The following is an 18,608-nucleotide window of genomic DNA, read 5'->3' on the forward strand; positions in this document are numbered from 1 at the left end:
GCTAGATTGGTTCACGCTACGCCACTTGGCACTTAATTCAAGTATGGCTATCTGGCGCCTATTTCACTACGCCGACAGATGTCAATCAATTCTACTTTCCGTGGGATTCGTTCGCGCGTTCGTTATGTAACATTGGTGACTGTATGGGCCACCCCACACTAGCGTCAACCCTATGGCTGCTGCTCGACGCATTGTTGGCGCAACTGCGTCATTTTACATAGCGCTGACGTTTTTTTTTTTTTCGTTTTTAGGGTTCCGTACCCAAAGGGTAAAAACGGGACCCTATTACTAAGACTCCGCTGTCCGTCCGTCTGTCACCAGGCTGTATCTCACGAACCGTGATAGCTAGACAGTTGAAATTTTCACAGATGATGTATTTCTGTTGCCGCTATAACAACAAATACTAAAAACAGAATAAAATAAAGATTTAAGTGGGGCTCCCATACAACAAACGTGATTTTTGACCGAAGTTAAGCAACGTCGGGCGGGGTCAGTACTTGGATGGGTGACCGTTTTTTTGTTTGTTTTGCTGTATTTTTTGTTGATGGTGCGGAACCCTCCGTGCGCGAGTCCGACTCGCACTTGGCCGGTTTTTTTAGCATTAGAAATAAGGTAAACAATCTTGATGTGTCTTTTAATTGAAAAACACATTTTAAAAATAAGTTACGGCAAATATGTTACAATTATGAATCTAATACGATCATTTATATTCTTTTGCTTTCATAAGTAATAGGTAGAGTCAGACCAAGAAAAGTCTGCAGCAGATTTGATAGCCCACGCAGTGCAAGTGTTATTTTAAACGTCAAACTTCTATGAAATTATGACGTGTAAATAACACTTGCACTGCGTGGGCTATCAAATCCGCTGCAGACTTTTATTGGTCCGACTCTAGTTACTGGTTTTTAAAAAGCGTTTTTCAATTAAAAGACATGTCAAGATCGCTTACCTTCTTTCAAGTTCTTTCTAATGCTAAAAAAACGAACTATAGACGCCGACGCTCAAAAGATGCTAGTGTGGCGTGGCACTATTATTTACCTAGGCTATTGTCACAACATTCACAATGCTGGAAAATGTTATTAAAATCAACCTAAACCCACATTGAATAAAAACGTCTATAGCCGACTACAAGCACGCCCGTTTTGTCTACTTTCTAGAACCAGAAGGCCTACCGCGAATACCGAAGTTCGCAATTTGCGGTCATCTTTCTCTGTAGTACCTAAGCCTTAATTAAAGTAAAAGAGAAATATGCCCGCAATTTACGAACTTTGGTTTTTCGTGGTAGGCTCTCAGTTATACAATATTCAACCTTGTTCGGTTGCAAATAAGAACGTCACAGTCCGTCTTAGAAGAACATTATTGTCTCCTACCAGCAGTCTGTTTACAGGAATACCGACTTTAAAATCAAGGAATAAAGGTGACGACGACCGCATGGAAAGGAAGAAAAGTTGTTTGCGCAGGACCGAGCTTAGCGCGTGCGTGGCAAGGGTTGCGATTTCCTCTGGCTTCACAAAACATTCTACAATCGATGGTAAGTTTATCCCTACTGTAACTTGGCCTTTACTTACGTAGTAAGTATAAGTGGGGGGAGGTCAGACTTACAATGGTTAATTTTTGAAGTGACCGGTTAGTGTTGTAGATGACAGAGATGGGCGGATGCCTTTTGCAATATAGGGAAGAGATTGTTAGATACCAGATACCCAAAATGGAAGATTATCAAACCCTGGAAGTACGAGTTATTATTCACTTGTTTTTCCTATCACTTATTAGTGTCGGCGCAGCAATTCTTATACCTCTCTGTCATTCGTCATCTCATCATTCACCTGCTTTCTTTTCATATCATTTCTCACGCAGTCCATCCACTTTTTCCTTGATTTTCCTTTTCTCGTACATCACTCCACATTCATTCCTACCTACACATTCATACCTTTCGCGTCATGACTTTCATCCCTCCGCATCACATGCCCGTACCACGCTACACAGAGATGATATGAAAAGAAAGAAGGTGAATGATGAGATGACAGACGACAGAGAGGTATAGAGGGAAAAGACAAAGGTGCGACCACCAATTGATGGAAAAAACAATACACTCCTTTTTTTGGGCAGTCGTGTAAAAAGAGTGTCAGCTCCGAGCACCGACGCACGATAGGAGTTACTCCTTACGAACAAAGATCAAAACCTCGCAAATTGACAGTTCTTTGTTATTTTTTGATATTGAATAAATTAAAAGTACTTATTTCCATGCAGCCTGCCTAGCAATGCATGATGCTAATAGGGGGTGTGCATGAAACATAACGTAACGTTTGATTTTACTCCATACATTTTCACATCCCGGGCTTATCTATATATATAAATGCAAGTGTCCTGACTGACTGACTGACTGACTGATTCATCAACGCAGAGCCGAAACTACAAAAGATAGAAAGTTGAAATTTGCACACTAGGTTGCATTTATAAAGTGTACAAGAGATAAGAAGCGATTTTGAAAAATTCAACCCCTAAGGGGGTTAAAAAGGGGATGAAACGTTGTATGGGGAACAAGTTTTATTTTAAGCTAAGAATTTGAAACTTTGTAAAAATGTATTATATTAAAAAACAAGAAAACTAATTTCAGCGTTTTTGAAAATTCATCCCCCAAGGTGGTGAAAAAGGGGTTAAAATTTTGTATGGTGATCAAATATTTTTGTGAGTGTGGGACTTGAAACTTTGCATGTGGGGATATTATTATAAGACAGGAAAAGTAATTTCAGCGTTTTTGAAAATTCATCCCCTAACAGGGTTAAAAAGGGGTTGAAAGTTTGAATCCATTACAAATGCTTTGAAACTTCTTAGAAAGGCATAATAGCCGATTACAAAAAAAAGTAATAGCAACGTTTTTGGAAATTCAACCCCTAAGGGGGTTAAAAATGAGATGAAAGTTCGTCTTGGGGTGCAAATTTTATTTTGATCTAGGAACTTGAAACTTTGCAGAAAGGTATTAAATCAAAATACAAGAAAACTAATTTCATCGTTTTTGAAAATTCATCCCCCAAGGTGGTGAAAAAGGGGTTGAAAGTTTGTATGGAGATCAAATATTTTTGTGAGTGTGGGACTTGAAACTTTGTATATGAGGATATTATTATAAGACAGGAAAAGTAATTTCAGCGTTTTTGAAAATTCATCCCCTAACAGGGTTAAAAAGGGGTTGAAAGTTCGTATAGGGTTCAGATTTTATTTTAAGGTAGGAACTTGAAACTTTGCAAAAATATATTAAATTAAAAAATAAGAAAACTAATTTCAGCGTTTTCGAAAATTCATCCCCCAAGGTGGTGAAAAAGGGGTTGAAAGTTTGTATGGAGCACAAATATTTTTGTGAGTGTGTGACTTTAAACTTTGTATATGGGTATATTATTATAAGACAGGAAAAGTAATTTCAGCGTTTTTGAAAATTCATCCCCTAACAGGGTTAAAAAGGGGTTGAAAGTTTGAATCCATTACAAATGCTTTGAAACTTCTTAGAAAGGCATAATAGCTGATTACAAAAAAAAGTAATTGCGACGTTTTAGGAAATTCAACCCCTAAGGGGTAAAAAAGGGGATGAAACTTTGTCTTGGGGTGCAAATTTTATTTTAAGCTAGGACTTTGAAACTTTGCAAAAAGGTGTTAAATTAAAAAACAAGAAAACTAATTTCAGTGTTTGTAAAAATTCATCCCCCGAGGTGGTGAAAAAGGGGTTGAAAGTTTGTATGGAGATCAAATATTATTGAGAGTGCGGGACTTGAGTCTTTGTATAAAGCCATATTATTAAAACTCAAGAAAAGTAATTTCAGCGTTTTTAAAAATTCATCCCTTAAAAGGGTTAAAAAGGGGATGAAAGGTTGTATGGGGTTCAAGATTTATTTTAAGCTAGGAATTTGAAACTTTGTAAAAATGTATTATATTAAAAAATAAGAAAACTAATTTCAGCGTTTTCGAAAATTCATCCCCCAAGGTGGTGAAAAAGGGGTTGAAAGTTTGTATGGAGATCAAATATTTTTGTGAGTGTGTGACTTTAAACTTTGTATATGAGTATATTATTATAAGACAGGAAAAGTAATTTCTGCGTTTTTAAAAATTCATCCCCGAACAGGGTTAAAAAGGGGTTGAAATTTTGAATCCATTACAAATGCTTTAAAACTTTAGAAAGGCATAATAGCCGATTGCAAAAAAAAGGAATTGCGACGTTTTAGGAACTTCAACCCCTAAGGGGGTAGAAAAGGGGATGAAACTTTGTCTTGGGGTGCAAATTTAATTTTAAGCTAGGACCTTGAAACTTCGCAAAAAGGTATTAAATTAAAAAACAACAAAACAAATTTCAGTGTTTTTAAAAATTCATCCCCCGAGGTGGTGAAAAAGGGATTGAAAGTTTGTACGGAGATCAAATATTTTTTAGAGTGCGGGACTTGAATCTTTGTATAAAACCATATTATTAATTATCAAGAAAAGTAATATCAGCGTTTTCAAAAATTCATCCCTTAAAAGGGTTATAAAGGGGTTGAAAGATTGTATAGGGTTTAAATTTTATTTTAAGCTACGAATTTGTAACTTCGTAAAAAGTTATTTCATTAAAAGAGAAGAAAACTAATGTTAGCGTTTTTCAAAATTCAACATTTAAGGTGGTGAAAAAGGGGTTGAAAATTTGTATGGAGGTCAATATTTTTAGTAAGTACGGGACTTGAATCTTTGTATAATGACATATTATTAGAATACGATAAAAGTAATTTCAGCGTTTTCAAAAATTCATACCCTATAAGGGTCCAAAAGGGGTTGAAAGTTTGTATAGGGTTCAAATTTTATTTAAAGCTAGGAACTTGAAACTTCGTAAAAAGGTATTTTATTAAAAAACAAAAAACCTTTTCAGCGTTTTTAAAAATTTATCCCCCAAGGAGGTGAAAAAGGGGTTGAAAGTTTGTATGGAGATCAAATATTTTTGAGAGTGCGAGACTTAAATCTTTGTATAAAGCCATAGTATTAGAACACAAGAAAACTTATTTCAGCGTTTTTAAAAATTCATCCCATAACAGGGTTAAAAAGGGGTTGAAAGATTGTATAGGTTATAATTTTATTTACAGCTAGGAACTTGAAGCTTCGTAAAAAGGTATTTTATTGAGAGAAAAGAAAACTAATTTCAGAGTCTTTGATAATTCATCCCCCAAGGTGGTGAAGGGGGTCGAAAATTTGTATGGAACCCAAATATTTATTGGAGTGCGGGACTTGAATCGTTGTATAAAGGCATATTATTACAATACAAGAAAAGTAATCTCAGCGTTTTTAAAAATTCATCCCCTAAAAGTTTAAACAGGGGTTGAGAGTTGGTAGAGGGTTCAAATTTTATTTAAAGCTAGGAACTTCAAACTTCGTACATAGGTAGTTAGGTAGTAGGTTTTATTAAAAAGTGGACTTGAAAATCTTCTGGGGGTTGAGAGAGATTATATCGAGATTATCGAGTACAATTTTATTCAGTTAGGGGCTTAAAACTTCGTAGCCAGGTTGTGAAAGACAAATCTTATGCGTTGTATAATAATTAACAATTGATTAACCGTCCCTACTGCTATCTTTTGCTGCATAATGTTCTAAGCTAATGTAGAATTTATAACCACCAATATACAAATCCACGCGTACGAAGTCGCGGGCAACAGCTAGTGTATATATAAAAATCGATTCTTAAGGAGTAAACTCCAATAAACTCTAAGAGGACAAGTGAATGATGACGATAAAAGTATGTTTTAGGTACATATCTGGTATCAATATCTGCATGTATCTCCCTGTACCTGGTATCACGGCGCATCCCTAGTGTCAGGCGCCGGTACCCGGCACGGCAGTGGGCCCGCGGCATGTCTCGGCCGCGCGACGTCGAGCTCGTGCCGCTCAAGTCGGCGCTCGCCCGCGACGACCAGTATGCGAGGGCGAAACCAGTGCCTGTGTCTAAAAGGTGATGTTACAAATTATGTTGCTCGTATTGTCCTCTAGCCGCCCAAAGACCTATAAAAAGGTATCCCGTTCCATTCTATTTTTTTTAATGTTTATTTTGACAAATTAAAATTGCATTTGTCTAAGTTTTGACTTGGGCTGCTAGAAATTATAACAAATTAAATTTGCGAAAGGATGAACAGCCTTTCGTAAGGCCGTGTGTGTTACATTACAAGTAGGGCTTGCAAATATTCGAAACTTTCAGATATTCGAATATTCGACTTTTTCTGACGACGTATTCGAATATTCGAATAATTATTCGAATATTATAAAAAATAAGAAAAGGAACGAGAAATCGTTTTATTATCGTTTTATTCAAAAGCTTTTTTCACATATTGCTAAAACTAAGGATATTTGGCAGAAATCCACTTAATTGACTAGATTTTATCATCCTACTATTTATAAGATGCCCACATTTATAAAAACAAGTAAAACGCCAAAATTAGACGTATTTAATATTTCTAGATAAAACTTATTATAAATGCGTCGTTGCGTGAAATAATATAACTTTAACCATCCAAACACCTAGGTATGTAAGATATTTTTTTTAGTAGGTAATTATTTTCCGATTTAAATTAACTTGTAATCACTCAGAGGCCTGTAAAAAGGCCTTTAATTTCATTGTAAATATTTTGAATCTTTATTGACTTTATTTGTTTTAGCAAGTTATTATTCCTAATGGTCGGCTAATTATATAATATTGGAATATTTAAGGGAAAAAGTTAGTTGAATACTGGGTGGATTATTCGTCAGCTAAAGGTACATGGTTAGATTACCAAGTTGGGCAGGTTTGGTATGATTAAATTTGAGAATTGCGATAAGTGGCAAGGTTTAGACTTCAAAAATTCGCTTAACGTACGCTTGTACTGAATAAACAGAATGACCCTTTAACTTAAAACTTACGCACCGTAAAAATAACATACTTTTTGATTTCGTTTTCTTTTAAATTGAGTTAGGTTTCACTGTATTCACGAAGTCTATCGAGAGGAATACAGTAGGAATATTATTTCCTTCGTATTTGGGTACCTACCGTTCCTCATTCACTGTAAATACCCGTAAAACACACAGAAACTGTAACTACAGCGGATGACATAGGTTTTTTTATAGTAATAAAAAATATTCGAATATTCGAAACCTGAGCGGCCGAATATTCGAATATCAAAACAGGTCGAATATTCGACAAATTCGAATATTCGAATTGCAAGCCCTAATTACAAGACATTGTGCGTATTTAATATCAATATCTTATTTGAACTATAAAACCCCTTAGTGATATACGGCAGTTATAATATTCAACTCTATTGACAGCTATTAAAGTTCGAAATTAAACAAATCATTTTATATGACATAAAGCAAAGGGTTAAGACAATAGAAGGAATTCAAGACGTAATTGTTTCTTGGTCGCTCGAGGATAGTGATTACTGAGTGATTATTATTGCCACCGAATAGGGTATTTAAAAAAAAAGTAAATCGTGACTTGCTCTCGGAAAGCACAATTTGGTAAAGCGGTGTTGATGAAGACATAAAATATTGAAAAAAAAAACCACCGAACGCCATTAAACATAATTTAGACGCAAGGAATGCGATGCAAAAAAATTAACTAACTTCAGAAATTGCCTAGATAATTAGATATTTTAAAGTGAGGATTTACAATTAAAAAAACACTTGGCGAGAACACCATAAAAACAACCACAAATAACATCATAAGTTGGCATGTAAAGGAAGTTCTTTTACATCCAAAACATGTTGGGGATGCCCTGGAGCAAAGTGGTGTTCACAGGCTCATAAAAAAAGAGTTTTGAAAATATGGCTTCAGAAAGAGGCTCTAGATTATTCTCTAGTAGCTAGTAGTACAGGTAAAATGATTGATTGATTCGTTTGTGAAATGTGATTGCTTTTAAATGAAATCCTGCACATAGCCCTCGAAAAGGGGTTAGGACGCCTAAATTTTTATATTTGGTCATAAACAAAGCTTCACGGATGTCCATATTTTGCCGCCAAAATATCCTACTTTTCCTGTACAATTAGTTGCTGGAACTGATAAAAAATCTGAAGTATAATAAGATTAATAAGTGTACTCACGACGCTTAATTGGAAACTTAAATATCAGCAGTAATATTAACAATTCAGCCTGCGGTACTTCCAGACCGATACGACCTTCAAGAAAAGAGCGTACTCCCATCTTAAAGGCCGGTAGCGCACTTACTTATAACCCCTCTGGTGTTGCGGGTGTCTATAGGCGACGGTAATCGCTTACCATTGGGCGATTCGTCTGCTCGTTTGCCTCCTAAAAGTATATCATAAAAAATTGTTAGTATTGGTAGCTGAATCCAAGTTACTATATATGTTGACACGCAAAGGTTCGGTGCGATGTGTGAGCTATAAAACATAGTATAAAAAAACAGTCGCTTCTCGCTGTCTCTCTGTCCCTATGTATGCTTAAATCTTTAAAATTACACAACGTATTTTGATGCGTTTTTTTTTAATAGATAGAGTGATTCAAAAGGAAGGTTCATGTATAATTTGTTAACCCGTGCGAAGCCGGGGCGGGTCGCTAGTATATATATGTCTGTACCACGTGTATCTATCTACCCTTGAAGTTAGAGATCGGCGCGGCGCGATGCCGATATAGGTATGTCTCTGCGGTGAAGATTGGCTGCCAACTCCGAGGTTGAGCGCAACATTACAGTAAACCCACCCAAAACGAACGACAATATTACTATAGTACATAAGTAAGTTTAATAGAGGACTCTGTTTTAATTGAACATGATTTAGATTTGCATTTGTTTTGTTCGTTCGGTCAATTTTAAGACAAAATAAAATCAACTTTTTGACTTTTTTTCTTGTATGTCTGGGCCTTAGTAGGATAGTATAGTGGATCAAAACAAACGGTTAATTAAAACCACAGTATAAATAATAGTACTAGGTACAGAAGATTGACTCTCTAACAAAACGCGTCTGTTACGATCAAGACAGATATGACCGCTAGGTGGCGCATTGCGCCACGTGCGGCTTATGGCTAGCCACTAAAAATTGGTGTGGGACGGATATACTTGTAGGTACTTGTTGCGGCGCGACGAAATCGTGGAGTGAACCACACCTGTTAAAACTACAACTTCATTATGCAGGTTGCTGGCAAACAAAAAAACCCCGACTGCCCCCACGCCGCTGGTGACACTATGCGGCGCGCCGCCCCCCTCCCGCCGCCGCGAGGAGCGCGCCACCATGGACAACCTGCGGAAGAAGGTCGCCCCCGCGCTGCTGCACCACAAGTAAGGGAACCACACTTCACTTGTCCTAATATACGGAACCTTCTAAAGTTTTCTATGTAAAACCACCTATCACCCCGAACATGGAGAATCTGCGGAAGAATTGGCTCCTGCGCTGCTGCACCACAAATATAAACCCTAAACTTCACTATGTACCAGGGATGTTGCGAATATCCGCATCCGCATCCGCAACCGCGGAACTTCCGCATTATTTTCAACATCCGCATCCGCATAAAATCGATGCGGATTTAATGCGGATGCGGATGTGGAACAGGTCGGTACAGGAACGTCTTAGCGTCGGCGTAAGTGCTAGACTGCTAGGTAATTTAGTCATTAACCAAAAAAACCCTATTAGAAATGAGCAGTCAAGCGTGAGTGGGACTTAATGTACGGAACCCTTGGAACGCGAGTCCGACTCGCACTTGGCCGGTTTTTTGAATTTTTTTTTACTAAAATGTAATATTTGACGTTTTTTATGGTACTATCTTGACATCCGCTTCCGCATCCGCGGATGTGAGCCTTTAAAAATCCGCATCCCTGCTATGTGCTACCGTAAAACCCCCTATCACCCTGACCATGGAGAATCTGCGGAAGAATTGGCCCCTGCGCGGCTGCACCACAAATGTAACCCCAATTTAATTGTCTTAATAAGACGTAAACACTTCTCTTCTTTTTTCTATCTTTCAACTTTTTACTACCTGTGAACTTATGGCATTGCTTAGATTTGATCTTAGGACCTCGTTAATCCGGACGGGCAAAAAATCATCTGTAAATTTACGAGCCGTATTGCGATGACTGCCTTGAACAAATAAGGAGTCGAAATTTTGAGTCCCCCTACAGTCCAGACCTGGCTCCGAGTGATTATTATTTATTGCTAAATTTGAAGATGGAGGTTGTGGGGAAGGCTAGCTCATTTTCCACAGCGAAGATAAAAAATATTATTTTTAGGCTAAGAATGTATCCCGAACTCACTATTGAAAAGGGAAAATACTAAAAATAGTAATGACAATTTAATTGATTAGTCTTCCATTTCACAAACTTTTTGAATCCTCGTATGTGCTGACTAAAACTGTTTACTTATACCATTACACACCACACACCGCACGTTCGTGAGATTAAACAAAGTTAAGGAAATTACATTAAATTCGTTACAATGTTTCTAAACTACTCTTCCCTACCTAATGAATAAATTATGAATTGAATTAATAGTAATTTGGTAAAATGTGCCCGAATTTCACAAACTACTTTTGCGGCGAAGCAAACGTAATCTCTAACTAATGTCTTAAGTGTTTGAATGCAAACCAGTATAAATAGAGCTCTGATTGGGTGTAATATGTACATCTGTTATAGGTTAAGTTATAATAGGAAAGGAAATAAAAATGTTTTGTAGAGTATTTTAGTTGGTAGGGCGGGCAATATGGTAATCCATCGCGTGCACTGATGTCCCGGCAAAGGCGAAGCGTGGCATTACATTGAAATGCCATTCAAAATGCTATTTTATTCTGATTGGTATAAGACATTGTTTCAAATAGCAATTCGTAGTGTTTGAGACATCGATTCGTGGAATCGTGGCAGATGTTGTGCAACACGTAATCGCCATCGCCAAGATAATATCGAAGCGTAAAAGGTGCTCAAAAAATCTAAACAACTCTGATTTAAGAGTCACGCGATTCTATTAGACGCCGCCATACAATCGAAAGTACACTCTCATTTTAACACAACGTTCTGAAATAATATGAAAAACGACATGAACGTTCAAGTAACATAATTATATCTATGTCTGGTTAGTTTTCGTTGCTATAAGTTGTAATATTCATTTTCTTCGAGCGTGACATTAGTCTGTTGTTACAGACGCGCAGCACACAACAACAACAACGAGGAAGTGGATCACGAGCCGGTGAAGCTTGACAACAGGCCTAAACTACTACAAAAGGTACTTACCTATTTACCTACATTAAACTACCGCCCATACCATACACACTTGGGTACACCATTCGATTTTCTATTGTAACTCTACCTTCATTATCTTATCTTCCTCGCGTTGTCCCGGCATTTTGCCACGCTTCATGGGAGCTTGGGGTCCGATTGGCAACTAATCCCAAGAATTGGCGTAGGCACTAGTTTTTACGAAAGCGACTGCTATCTGACCTTCCAACCTAGAGGGTAAATTAGGCCTTATTAGGATTAGTCCGGTGTCCTCAGGATGTTTTCCTTCACCCAAAAGCGACTGGTAGCTAAATATTACATGATATTTCGTACATATGTTCCGAAAAACTCATTGGTTGAACCCGTGACCTCCGGATTGCAAGCCCTCGAATTTTGAATAAGTATCATCTATCCCTGTCACCCTTACCCTCAGTGATAAAGACGGAAATGTATTCCCCGTCCGAGGAAGGTCGGGCCGCGATGCATTGCGGAGCGGTCAAGGGCGTGATCTACTTCCCAACAATCCCAACCTATTCAGATTCGCTAATGAGCTATACAAGCAACGATATCGCATGCAGCTTGATACATTGCGGCGTTTGATCGATCTACTGAATTCTTTGCACCTGAATAGGCTGGAATGTACAGCATGTTATTAAGATATTGGTGACGCTGGTGGCCTAGCGGTAATAGCGTTGCGACTTTCAATCCGGACGGAGGTCGCGGGTTCAAACCCCGGCTCGTAGGAATGAGTTTTGCGGAACTTATGTACGAAATATCATGTGGTATTTTACCAGTCACTTTTCGGTGAAGGAAAACATCGTGAGAAGGCGTAGTTTCCCCTCTGGGTTGGAAGGTCAGATGCTAGAAAACTAGAGCCTACGTCGATTCTTGGGATAAGTTGCCAAGCGGCCCCCAGGCTCCCGTGAGCTTGGCAAAATGCCGGGATAACGCGAGGAAGAAGATTGTTGACGTTATTAGCGTTCTTCTATCAAAGTTTAATTATATAATAAAAATAATATTTATTGCTCCAATAACAATACAGCTTGCAAGAATAAAATACAACGCCTCTTTGGAAAAAGCTCTAGAGCGCAAATCAAATTCCCTTTTTACACTTATTCGGAACCCGCTCATCCGCTAGGAGGGATCAAAGTGGCACTTTTCTTTCCTGCTAGAAGGGACCAAAGTGACGCTGAATCCTGAGCGTAGCGAGGGCGTCCTCGCCGTAAATATGTAATTTTGCTCCCTTCTGACACAATCTATTATTCATTACCCGATATCGCGTGGGTGGGAAGCCAGCCGCTAATAGCCCGTGCCTGAAGCCGCTCGCCTCATTTCTTTTGTTTTGTTTGCGCGCTATTTTTGCTGAGCGACCCTCGGCCCACCGCTTCAGGCGGTCGAGTCAAGGCTTTCTTAAATGGCACAATTACGCGGGAAGGTTATAAATATTTATATACTTTCTGAAGGAAGTTTTGATGAGTTCTTGAGGTTAAATCAAAGTAGGGTAAAGTCGGACCGAGATAACCGTATACATTTCATACCTACCTACATCATTCATTTATTTTTTTCATTTTATTTAGGTAATGTCATCATTGATGTCATATTTCTTTAAAAATATGAAGTTTATATGACACTCCCTCACTATGTTCTGTTCATATCTGTGCAGCGTTATTATTATTAGGAATCTTTTATTTATTTAGTTTTATGGCTTTAGTGAGTAACGAAAAACGAAAGACTGGGGCCACACTAACGGGAAACGCCGTTGATTATCGCGATAATCCCAGTGGGGCCGTATGAAAAGTTAATAGGGGCTCATTTCGACGGCGCGCGAACTCGTATACGATTTTAATTACATTGCGGACCATTGAAGTTACATCAATTCAGCCGACTGATCAAATGACGCAATGTAATGAAACTCGCATGCGAGTTCTCGCACTCTCTAAATGAGCCCTTATCGCGATAATCAACGGCGTTCCCCGTTAGTGTGGCCCCGGCATTAGAGAGACATTTCCAACGTACTTATTGCCCCTTCGCCCGCAGGTCCTCCAAACGAAGCCAGTCAGCATGGTGGTGCAGTGGAGCGAGATCCGCACAGCCTGGCAGGACAGCGACTTCATCACCGAGTGCCTGTGCTGGCACAACGTGTACCGCCAGCGGCACGGCGCGCCGCAGCTCTACATGGCCCCGGAGGTACCTCCACACTTAGACAAGAGCACAGCCTGGCAGGACAGCGACTTCATCACCGAGTGCCTGTGCTGGCACAACGTGTACCGCCAGCGGCACGGCGCGCCGCAGCTCTACATGGCCCCGGAGGTACCTCCACACTTAGACAAGAGCACAGCCTGGCAGGACAGCGACTTCATCACCGAGTGCCTGTGCTGGCACAACGTGTACCGCCAGCGGCACGGCGCGCCGCAGCTCTACATGGCCCCGGAGGTACCTCCACACTTAGACAAGAGCACAGCCTGGCAGGACAGCGACTTCATCACCGAGTGCCTGTGCTGGCACAACGTGTACCGCCAGCGGCACGGCGCGCCGCAGCTCTACATGGCCCCGGAGGTACCTCCACACTTAGACAAGAGCACAGCCTGGCAGGACAGCGACTTCATCACCGAGTGCCTGTGCTGGCACAACGTGTACCGCCAGCGGCACGGCGCGCCGCAGCTCTACATGGCCCCGGAGGTACCTCCACACTTAGACAAGAGCACAGCCTGGCAGGACAGCGACTTCATCACCGAGTGCCTGTGCTGGCACAACGTGTACCGCCAGCGGCACGGCGCGCCGCAGCTCTACATGGCCCCGGAGGTACCTCCACACTTAGACAAGAGCACAGCCTGGCAGGACAGCGACTTCATCACCGAGTGCCTGTGCTGGCACAACGTGTACCGCCAGCGGCACGGCGCGCCGCAGCTCTACATGGCCCCGGAGGTACCTCCACACTTAGACAAGAGCACAGCCTGGCAGGACAGCGACTTCATCACCGAGTGCCTGTGCTGGCACAACGTGTACCGCCAGCGGCACGGCGCGCCGCAGCTCTACATGGCCCCGGAGGTACCTCCACACTTAGACAAGAGCACAGCCTGGCAGGACAGCGACTTCATCACCGAGTGCCTGTGCTGGCACAACGTGTACCGCCAGCGGCACGGCGCGCCGCAGCTCTACATGGCCCCGGAGGTACCTCCACACTTAGACAAGAGCACAGCCTGGCAGGACAGCGACTTCATCACCGAGTGCCTGTGCTGGCACAACGTGTACCGCCAGCGGCACGGCGCGCCGCAGCTCTACATGGCCCCGGAGGTACCTCCACACTTAGACAAGAGCACAGCCTGGCAGGACAGCGACTTCATCACCGAGTGCCTGTGCTGGCACAACGTGTACCGCCAGCGGCACGGCGCGCCGCAGCTCTACATGGCCCCGGAGGTACCTCCACACTTAGACAAGAGCACAGCCTGGCAGGACAGCGACTTCATCACCGAGTGCCTGTGCTGGCACAACGTGTACCGCCAGCGGCACGGCGCGCCGCAGCTCTACATGGCCCCGGAGGTACCTCCACACTTAGACAAGAGCACAGCCTGGCAGGACAGCGACTTCATCACCGAGTGCCTGTGCTGGCACAACGTGTACCGCCAGCGGCACGGCGCGCCGCAGCTCTACATGGCCCCGGAGGTACCTCCACACTTAGACAAGAGCACAGCCTGGCAGGACAGCGACTTCATCACCGAGTGCCTGTGCTGGCACAACGTGTACCGCCAGCGGCACGGCGCGCCGCAGCTCTACATGGCCCCGGAGGTACCTCCACACTTAGACAAGAGCACAGCCTGGCAGGACAGCGACTTCATCACCGAGTGCCTGTGCTGGCACAACGTGTACCGCCAGCGGCACGGCGCGCCGCAGCTCTACATGGCCCCGGAGGTACCTCCACACTTAGACAAGAGCACAGCCTGGCAGGACAGCGACTTCATCACCGAGTGCCTGTGCTGGCACAACGTGTACCGCCAGCGGCACGGCGCGCCGCAGCTCTACATGGCCCCGGAGGTACCTCCACACTTAGACAAGAGCACAGCCTGGCAGGACAGCGACTTCATCACCGAGTGCCTGTGCTGGCACAACGTGTACCGCCAACGGCACGGCGCGCCGCAGCTCTACATGGCCCCGGAGGTACCTCCACACTTAGACAAGAGCACAGCCTGGCAGGACAGCGACTTCATCACCGAGTGCCTGTGCTGGCACAACGTGTACCGCCAGCGGCACGGCGCGCCGCAGCTCTACATGGCCCCGGAGGTACCTCCACACTTAGACAAGAGCACAGCCTGGCAGGACAGCGACTTCATCACCGAGTGCCTGTGCTGGCACAACGTGTACCGCCAGCGGCACGGCGCGCCGCAGCTCTACATGGCCCCGGAGGTACCTCCACACTTAGACAAGAGCACAGCCTGGCAGGACAGCGACTTCATCACCGAGTGCCTGTGCTGGCACAACGTGTACCGCCAGCGGCACGGCGCGCCGCAGCTCTACATGGCCCCGGAGGTACCTCCACACTTAGACAAGAGCACAGCCTGGCAGGACAGCGACTTCATCACCGAGTGCCTGTGCTGGCACAACGTGTACCGCCAGCGGCACGGCGCGCCGCAGCTCTACATGGCCCCGGAGGTACCTCCACACTTAGACAAGAGCACAGCCTGGCAGGACAGCGACTTCATTACCGAGTGCCTGTGCTGGCACAACGTGTACCGCCAGCGGCACGGCGCGCCGCAGCTCTACATGGCCCCGGAGGTACCTCCACACTTAGACAAGAGCACAGCCTGGCAGGACAGCGACTTCATCACCGAGCGCCTGTGCTGGCACAACGTGTACCGCCAGCGGCACGGCGCGCCGCAGCTCTACATGGCCCCGGAGGTACCTCCACACTTAGACAAGAGCACAGCCTGGCAGGACAGCGACTTCATCACCGAGTGCCTGTGCTGGCACAACGTGTACCGCCAGCGGCACGGCGCGCCGCAGCTCTACATGGCCCCGGAGGTACCTCCACACTTAGACAAGAGCACAGCCTGGCAGGACAGCGACTTCATCACCGAGTGCCTGTGCTGGCACAACGTGTACCGCCAGCGGCACGGCGCGCCGCAGCTCTACATGGCCCCGGAAGTACCTCATATCCAAAACTACAGGCCGCGAGCGACCCACAAAAAATGAGCCTATAGTAGAGGTTATGATTATGTTTGTACACCAAACCTGACGGTCTAGCAAGAGTTGCGTTCTCGCGCGCGACTCCATACATCAAGCGCGATCTCAAGGACTCACTTATGCTAGTCCACCTGCTAGCATGACTTGCGTTGTCGCGCGCGACTCCATACCCACTTGAAGTCGCGCTTAACATATGGTGGCTCTCGTGACAACGCAAGTGTATAATCAGCCTTACATTGCACCTATCTTATAGGTACGTATCTGGGATTTAAATAAAACTTTTTTCCAAAGGCTTGTTCTTTATTTGCCATGCCCTAACGGACGTCGGCGACCACCTTTGCCATCTCTCTCCTGCTCTTAGCCATTCTTGCCAGTATGGCTGCGTTATCCACGTTCGTCCATTTTTTATTGTTGTCAAGCCAGGTGACCCTCCTTCTTCCCCTTCCCCTTTTACTATCAATTTTTCCTTCCAATATTAGTTGTAGTATATTATATTTGTCATTTCTGTATATGTGTCCAAAGTATGATATTTTTCTTCTTTTTACCGTGATCAAAACCTCTAACTTTTTCTTCATTCTTTTAAGTACTTCCACATTCGTAACTTTATCGGTCCAGGAGATTTTAAGCATACGCCTATATAGCCACATTTCAAATGCATCTATTTTCTTTTCCATAGCTTAAAGACTTGTGGGCCACCGAATAATATTCCATAATATTCAAGTGTAGCAGGCCTCTGATTTTTCATCTATTTAAATCTGATAATCCGATTGCTTTAAAACTGTATAACATTTAAGGATCCTATCCTTTTTCAGCTATGCGACTACGCGCAAGCCTGGGCGAACCATCTCGCTCACACCAACAAGTTCTGCTACAGGAACGACAGGGACGTCGGCCAGAACCTCTACCAGCGGCCCGTAAGCGCGCTGCAGCCTGACGTCACAGGTATGACGTCACATAAGTACATTACACTTAGTGCAGCGTGGCACGAGTGACCACCGTGACCAGTGACCAGACAGCCATTCATAATCATAACTTTAACAAAGCGCGCCAAAGGCCCTAGCCAAGATGACAATCGTTGTTAGAAAACGCCAATCGTCGAAACTTAAATAATGTATGAAAATACTCACGTGACTGCATAGCATTTGTCATCCCGCTACATTTATTATTTCAATTTATTTCTAATGGCGTGTGTATTTCCCAGGACAAGAAGTATCGTCGTATTGGTACGCAGCAGTTCGCCAGTACAGCTTCTTCAAAGAACCAGATATATTGCATGCCAACGTCAATGCAGGTACGCCATTTATTTTGTATTTATCTAATTTTATGTACGAGCATGCAAAGTTAAATAGTTAAATCAGGGATGCCAATGACAAGATTCGAATTCGCGACATTCTGAAGGTCATCTAATTCAAGTTACTTATTTTAAAATTTCCTAAAAGTAATTTTAGGTTTGTTCTTCGTAGGTCACTTCACTCAAATGGTGTGGGTGGCGACTCGATTCTTCGGCGTGGGCAAAGCGCGGTCCCGCGCGGGCAAAGTTATCGTGGTAGCCAACTATTCGCCCCCAGGGAACTACTCGGGCCAGTTCGAGACCAACGTCCTCCCGCCGCTGCCCGAGAACATGCCCGACGTGCCCGTACCGGAGCACTGACAATTCTCTATAAAGGGTAGGAGGTTTCAGGCTGACGTGACGATGAAGAAATAGGGTATAACTTTGCCCTTTTGTCCTAACTTTGCCCACATGGTGAATGGAACATTAGTGATTGTATGGCACGTGAGAAGACAAAAATAAATAGTCGCCTTATGATTCTTGATGTGAATATGTTCCTGAAAAGAAAAGTAAACTTTTTCAAAACTAGATGAACATACAACACAATATATTATATATATTATATAATCTGCTTTGTGCTGGGTAAGGACGGAAGGGCAAAGTTAAAGGTTAAGTTAAATATATTCATAGATATCACAGTTGACGAGACAAAAGTATGTTACCAGTTCCGACGGAGCCTATCCTTTATACATATTTTGTGGAAAAGTAAGAAAAAAATGTGGTAAACATTAGTCATTACATCATATTTTATTTATTCCTAATTTAATTTTAAATATTACCTACCGATACTTTTACCTCAGATAATATTCCACCAAATGATAAAATAAATATCTGTCCATAATATGATGATTTAGTTCCTAAATACCGTCCGTAAAAAGGAGATTACGATAATAGTTCACTGAATAGGAGTACACTTAGTG

General features: G+C 42.8%; 1 protein-coding gene across 1 annotated transcript; it reads left to right on the forward strand.

The window, feature by feature from the left end:
- The first annotated feature begins 5,837 nt into the window (after positions 1-5,837).
- LOC134661399 (ectin-like) lies at positions 5,838-18,149 on the forward strand. The gene is made up of 7 exons (XM_063517467.1): positions 5,838-5,947; positions 9,114-9,257; positions 11,106-11,187; positions 13,218-13,367; positions 17,171-17,300; positions 17,560-17,649; positions 17,822-18,149. Exons 1-7 carry the CDS (start codon positions 5,850-5,852, stop codon positions 18,007-18,009), a joined length of 882 nt encoding a protein of 293 aa, XP_063373537.1. The 5' UTR covers positions 5,838-5,849; the 3' UTR covers positions 18,010-18,149.
- Positions 18,150-18,608: the final 459 nt, after the last annotated feature.

The sequence above is a fragment of the Cydia amplana genome, chromosome Z (assembly GCF_948474715.1).
Source record: "Cydia amplana chromosome Z, ilCydAmpl1.1, whole genome shotgun sequence".
NCBI lineage: Eukaryota > Metazoa > Arthropoda > Insecta > Lepidoptera > Tortricidae > Cydia > Cydia amplana.

Excerpts from the sequence above, each read along its gene's own strand:
- LOC134661399 (XM_063517467.1), top strand. The coding sequence starts at position 5,850 with ATGTCTCGGCCGCGCGACGTCGAGCTCGTGCCGCTCAAGTCGGCGCTC. Across the intron at positions 9,258-11,105 it reads CCCGCGCTGCTGCACCACAA|ACGCGCAGCACACAACAACA; the intron begins GTAAGGGAACCA and ends CTGTTGTTACAG. Across the intron at positions 13,368-17,170 it reads AGCTCTACATGGCCCCGGAG|CTATGCGACTACGCGCAAGC; the intron begins GTACCTCCACAC and ends ATCCTTTTTCAG.